Source organism: Phaethon aethereus (genome assembly GCF_964289735.1).
Source record: "Phaethon aethereus genome assembly, chromosome: 10".
Lineage (NCBI taxonomy): Eukaryota > Metazoa > Chordata > Aves > Phaethontiformes > Phaethontidae > Phaethon > Phaethon aethereus.
In genome coordinates this window covers 13,733,495-13,739,581 of record NC_138586.1, presented here as the reverse complement: position 1 = coordinate 13,739,581, position 6,087 = coordinate 13,733,495, and the positions used below count along the sequence as shown (strand labels likewise).

Sequence of the window (6,087 nt, the reverse complement as noted above, 5' to 3'; positions counted from 1 at the left end):
TATGACTGCAGGTACACACCTTTCCCCTCTAAACCTCCTGTTCTAGGCTCCTGGAATACATGTAAAGCAGTAAGACTTCTGTCAAAACACAGGGGACGGAAAAACAACATGTTCTCTAGGTGTGTGCCTTCCAGAACTGAAGTCTCTTCAGGTGCTGCTCAACCCCACCACTGAGCTAGAATTGCACTGCATCATGCAGCACCTGGGGAGATACCACTGCTTTCCATCAAGCAGGGGCAGATAAAGCCTTTTTCCTGTATAAGTGCTCTTTGCTGCATGGGGCAAGAGAAGAGGCACAGCTAGTATCTTCACTGTAAGGCAACGTAGGGCCACCCTTCAGCCAGGAGTAGGTCTTGTGGGGCTTTTTCATGACTTTTCTGCAGGGTCTGCATTTCCTCCTTCACTCTAAAGCTGCTAGTTCCTCCAGAAGCTGCTCTTTCTCCTGCTGCAGCTCCTGCACCCGCTGTTTGTTCTGCTCTAGTCTGTCCTCCAGCCACTGAAGGAGCGGCCCGCTGATGGCAGACATCTGGCTGCAGAGGTTCTTTGTGAACACTGGAAAGAGCAAGAATACATCATGTCAGTGCAAACACACAAAAGAGTCAGTGTGCTACAACAACCCCAAAGCCAAGGCAACCCCAAAGCATTAGAGACAGCCAAGGAAACCCTCCAACAACCTGGCCAAGGCAACCAGGCATCTCCATAGGAAAGTCAGAACCAGCAGCTTGCTAAACAGGGAAACAAGCTATTTCAATCTGACCTTTAGACATCCAGAGGAGGAATGACAGACCTACAACAGAAATCTGGAAATCTGTACATAAGTCATCACTGATGCTAGTTAATTTCTAAGTTCAGAATCAAAGAATGCCTCTTTTATTGAACAGGTGAGGATGGACAATAGGGTATTTTTCTGGGAACAAAAGCAGGATTAGGATTCACCCTATCTCACTGGCAAAAGCAATGTCATATGCACATAACATACACAAGGTGCCAGAAGATGCAAGCATGCATATAGATCAAGACACTGCTTTAAGACTCATCAGATCCAAAATCCCCTTGCTGTTCTAACAGGAAAAAAACCACAACAAAAAAAAAACCCCAAATGCCCCCCACCAAACCCAAAACATCCAAACTGTAATTTTAGTGTAATCTATTGTAATTTTAACCCATTGTAGAAAGGCTGAAAGCTACAATAGCATCAATAAACCCCAGGATTAGGTTATTTTACAGTCCCTGATGCTTTCCTTTAAAGTGCTTAGTTACAATTCTGTTCCTCCACTAGACTTTATGTAACAAGGTAACAGTCTCGGGGAATTCTCTGAGTTACACAGTGTTTGTGATTGGAAATGAACCGTATGGCAAAGAAAAAGACAAAAGTTTGTGCTTTTATAGTTATTTATAAGTGCCTTTTTTAGCAAAGGGAGGACTGTTACACAGATGTGGTCTACTGTCGTCCAAAGTTTGAGCCAAACCAACCCCTGCTCAAGACTCTACTGTTTGTGGACTCTGGGAGCAGCATCCTGGATTCTCGCATACAGAAAAGGAATCCTTACCTGAGCCATTATGAATCTTGGTTACAGAGTCTAGATGGGTGAGGCTAAGAGAATGAAGAGAATGCAGGTTAGTGACAAGATAGCAGTGAATGGCACATTAAGCAAAGACAGGCTATAGAACCAGCTACCTACAAGTCACTGACACTGCAGGCACATCTAAACCTCTTCACTTGTTGAAGCCCTGTACATTCACAAGGAAAACAAAGAGCTTACAGCACAGAAATATCAGTGTTGAGCACCAGGAGCAGAAAAAAGCTGATATTTAATCTGATTTTTCAGACTTCTCAGCACTCTTACCCTGGTTAAACACTACTACTGTCACACGCAGACACATCACTGTAATGCCACCATTAGCTCACACATGCTCTAGTCTTTTTTTATTGCAGCAAAGGAGCAGTTACGCTTAGCTCGTGTGCAAGGCTGACAGAACTTGAACTCCTTAATGTATTCAATCAGTTCTCCTACAAAGACATATGAGCTGCTAATGCTTCTTATTTGCTATATCCCTGCTAAGGTTATGGTACTTTAAGTACAGCAACAATAGAATATGTTAGCAAAGACAGTCTTGGAGAGGGGTGCAGCCCCAGTGTTGTTACCTGTGAATTCTCCTGTAGGCATCTTGCTCTTCTTGGCAAAGGATCTTGGGCAGCTCCACAGCCGATTCCAGACACACTTTCCCGATGGTTTCATGGGGGACAACATGAATAGGAATTTCAATCCTTTCATATCTAAAAGGGGATCAGACACAATTAACGTCAAAGTAGCAAAGGGAAAAAAAAAAAAAAAAAAAAAAAAAGGACTTCTACAAACCTGCAATAGTCTGTCAGGCTGTCCAACATATGGCATTGCTTCAGGTTTACTTTTGGGAACACATGCCAGAGTTTATAGGCAAATCAAAGCCTTTTATAACCATACACTTGTCTTAAATTTTAATGATAAAATGCTAAAGCAACTAGATAGCCAGTACTGACAATACAATGCACAGGATGTGTGCAGTTGGTGGGGACTCTACACCAAGCAAGCTTGAAGCCTTGACCTTCAGAGTTGAAAGCAAAACGGTGGGCCAGAAGGCCAGATTACAGCACAAATTCATACCCAGTCTACAGTGTCCTACACCAAATCCTAAGGTACTAAAATATCTAGGCTAAACTAATCAGTCCTAATCTTTAAATTCACTTCAAGCAGCCTGCATTAGCAGAAGTGCAAGGAGACCTGCTTCAGGCATATCTATACAATATTTGCTCCTCATGATGAGCCTAGAAGACACTTATTTGAGACAACCCAGAAAGGAGAGACAAGAGGAAATACAACCTGATGCTGGACATAATATTCTTCTGCTATACTCACTCTGAGCTCTTCTGGGCCTGAATGGACTGGAAACAGGTGTAGAGAATCCTGCCTGTCTAAGATAGACAGCACAAAGTCAGATTCCAAGAGCAAAAAATAATCTAAACACACACATTCCTTTAGGAAGCAGAATGTGCTTTCAAATAGCATTTTAACAGGTTGCAAAGGTATAGGCTTTTTGCTTTGATTGGTGTGCTGGAACTGTTTACAAGCAGATATTGACAGACCCATTAACTATGAAAAAAATCTTAAACCATAGCTACCTGGAAAACCCAGACAAGACACACCACTGTCAGCTTATCTCACACTATAGCAGCATCTCCTGAAGAGGTTAGAGGCACAGAGGTGCAATAAGCTGGATCTGCTGGACTGAACAGCTGAAGGGCACTCACATGCTGCAGCCATCTGACGCAGTCCCAGAACCCTAGTACCAGCCTAGCTCTCTTGGCTGGGGAGCCAGCCTGTGGATCAGCACAGAGTAATTAATAACTCGTTCTTTCGCCGTTAGGACTGTGATCCAAACATCACCATTCTAGCCGTGCTTTGACTGTGCTCCAAGCAGAACTCAGCCCTTCTTGCAGGCTGCATCCAACGATTCCAGCTTTGCCCTGGGTCTGATGTTTCTCATGCGTACTTGGAGAATTTATTGCCAAAAGTTGCCTACCTTTGTGTTTTTGTCCTCAATGAAGCAGGAAAAGATAAGCCCTACAAAACCTTGGTCCATCATTTGATACATAGCTTGTGTGCGGACATCTGCAGACAAAGAAATAAGAGAATGAGAACTGCACTGGTCACCTGAAGGAGCGGAAAAAGATTTGTCACCTTTTGAAGGGTGACTGGAATTTTGTAACAAATGTGACAAGCCTTATTTTAAAGTCACTCCAGGTGACTAAGTTTTAAAAAAAAAATCCAATTTAAAATGTAATTAAATAGCAAATCTTAAAAATACAAGGTGACTTAACAAAACAAGAAATTACCTCAGCATCAGCCTGGTGCCACAGATCACTATATAGCCATAATCTCCAATAGGTATAAGATACTCACGCACTTCTTTCAAAAAAGTTTTAATTTTTGCATTACCACTTCCAGATGTCAAAAATCATCACAGCAGGCCTATGATTCCCACAGCTTTTTTTGCTATTCCCCATATCCTAGGTCTAGTTTTTCTGTCTGGAAGATCAGAAGTACTAGTAGTAGTTGACCTGTGACTACTGAGTCATATGCAGTTTGAGCACCTGGAGCACACAGACAGGAATAGGGCTATACTGGCAGAGGTTCCTGAAGCCCACCCAGACAACCTTGCCCTACCAGAGGGCGTTTGAGAAACCAAACTTTGATAGTTGGGTTGTGCAGCTCTGAAAATCCAGTAAATTGAGTAGTAAGATTATCCAGCAGTGAGTTTTCATATAAAACATAAATCAAGACGGCTCTTACCGACATGCGATGGCCAGACAGTAATATGAGGATGAGAGTGATACCAGCCCACAACTCTCATGGGACGTCCCGTCATTTCAGCCAACCTGTGTGTGAGTCAAGGTGCTTTTGAAACCAGTAGAACAAATGGAAGAAGTTTTTTTGTGCCACGAAAAGCAGCAGAGTTTTAAAAGTTTCTCAGCAGTAAACAGAATTCCAGATCCCTTTAGATCAAGGACACAAGACACAGAGCGGGAATCTGATAGAAGCCTCTTCCCCAGCACCAGCATGATGCTGCTGCTCCAGAAGCAAATTTGATTTTGTTTGCATGTGGCAGCAAGTGACATGGCAGCAAGCTGTCCAAAACAGCATGCTTGACTGTATGTAGGGAAAAAGCCCTCCAGTGCACCTGCCTGGAAACAGACTTGTCAACCTTTCATGTTCTCCTAAGTCTCCCTGCTGAACTGCTACCCTCCCCTCAAAACATATTTCAGCTTTATTTGTGACCAAATACAAAGAAATTACAAAAAAAAAAAAAAAGTTAAAACACAATTCCACTGCAAACGCTGGAACCAACAGACTCCAGAGAATGGCAACTGCCAGCACAGCCCTCCAAATCAAACAGTTGTAGGAGGAAAGCTGCAGATAACTTCAAACCAACTAGAACAAGTCTAAAACACAGCACATAAAAAGAGGTCTGAGGTAAACCACTTCAGTGGTGACTTTGCTGCTGTCTCTACTAAAGGATATTTCTGCTTCAGTAGAAGCAGCTGAAAGCTGCTCTGGTGAAATTTCCACACGGTCTTTTCTCTTATCGGAGCGGCGCAGAATGATCACAGAATGGATATGAACAATTCGGCTGGTGTCAACCTAATGACACAGAAGGAAAAATCGATCATTCCTCTGCTAAAGAAATAACCACCCTCAAGGAAATGGCCGGTTCTGTACCTTCAGAAGGGAAAAGGTAAGCATCAGAGTACAGTCAGGCGTGCAGATGGGAAGCTTTTCTGACTCTAAGCTTTAATTTTCACAGCACGTCGAACTACGAGTCAGCACTAGACAGGAGTGGAGAGAAGAAGCCCGAGGCCCAGCGGCATGGTTCTGCCGGAGAACCGCCCCCAAGCAGGCCTGTACAATGCTCCCCACCGCGGTGGCCGAGCCCCACTCGGAAGGTAAGAGCCCACAAACCGCTATCCCACGGCCCGCACCGGTGCGGGCCATGAGTCGCGCCTGGGCAGCAGTTCCTCCCGCTGTGTCCCCCGCGCGCCGCCCGTCTCTCCCCGGGACTGCCCCGACCAGCTCCGGTACCTCCCCGATGCAGAGTCCCATGACCTCCTCCTTCTCGGTGCTCAGCGCGTGGTTAAGGCACACCAGGAAGGCATCAGCCTCCAGGTGCACCGCTTGCACCGCCATCTTGCCACCACCCCGCCGCCTTGCTCCACCAACCCGGAAGTAGGCAGGGAGCAATCCCAGCGGGGCTCGCTAGACCTTCCAGCCAATCGGTGTGGCCAAGGTGCAGTCTGGCTTCCGGAGATGCGAGCGGTGCCGCGCGGCGGAAGCACCGTGTCGCCCACGCGAACGGCCGCTCCTGGGTTCCGCGCTGCAAGCCGCTGCCCGCGGCGGTGCGGGGCGGGACGGGGCGGTGCGGGCGGCGGAGCCGGGGGGGACGGGACGGGGCGGTGCGGCCCGACTCGGCTCGGGGCGGGGCTCCGCTGCGCGCCGGCCATTGGGGCCTGCGACCAGCCGGGGGGAGGCTGCGGGGTCAGAGGGGAGGGCG

General features: G+C 46.5%; 1 protein-coding gene across 2 annotated transcripts; it reads right to left on the bottom strand.

Annotated features, from left to right (window-relative positions):
• Window positions 1-400: 400 nt before the first annotated feature.
• On the bottom strand, window positions 401-5,723 carry BRCC3 (BRCA1/BRCA2-containing complex subunit 3; the record flags this gene model as incomplete). Of its 2 annotated transcripts, none has more annotated exons than XM_082004023.1 (8): window positions 401-552; window positions 1,551-1,594; window positions 2,147-2,278; window positions 2,898-2,953; window positions 3,562-3,650; window positions 4,332-4,417; window positions 5,059-5,180; window positions 5,532-5,723. In XM_082004023.1, 8 exons carry the CDS (start codon window positions 5,721-5,723, stop codon window positions 401-403), a joined length of 873 nt encoding a protein of 290 aa, XP_081860149.1. The 2 variants fall into 2 exon arrangements, with proteins under 2 accessions (XP_081860149.1, XP_081860150.1); XM_082004024.1 differs by having other exon boundaries at window positions 5,619-5,723.
• Between the last annotated feature and the right edge of the window lie 364 nt (window positions 5,724-6,087).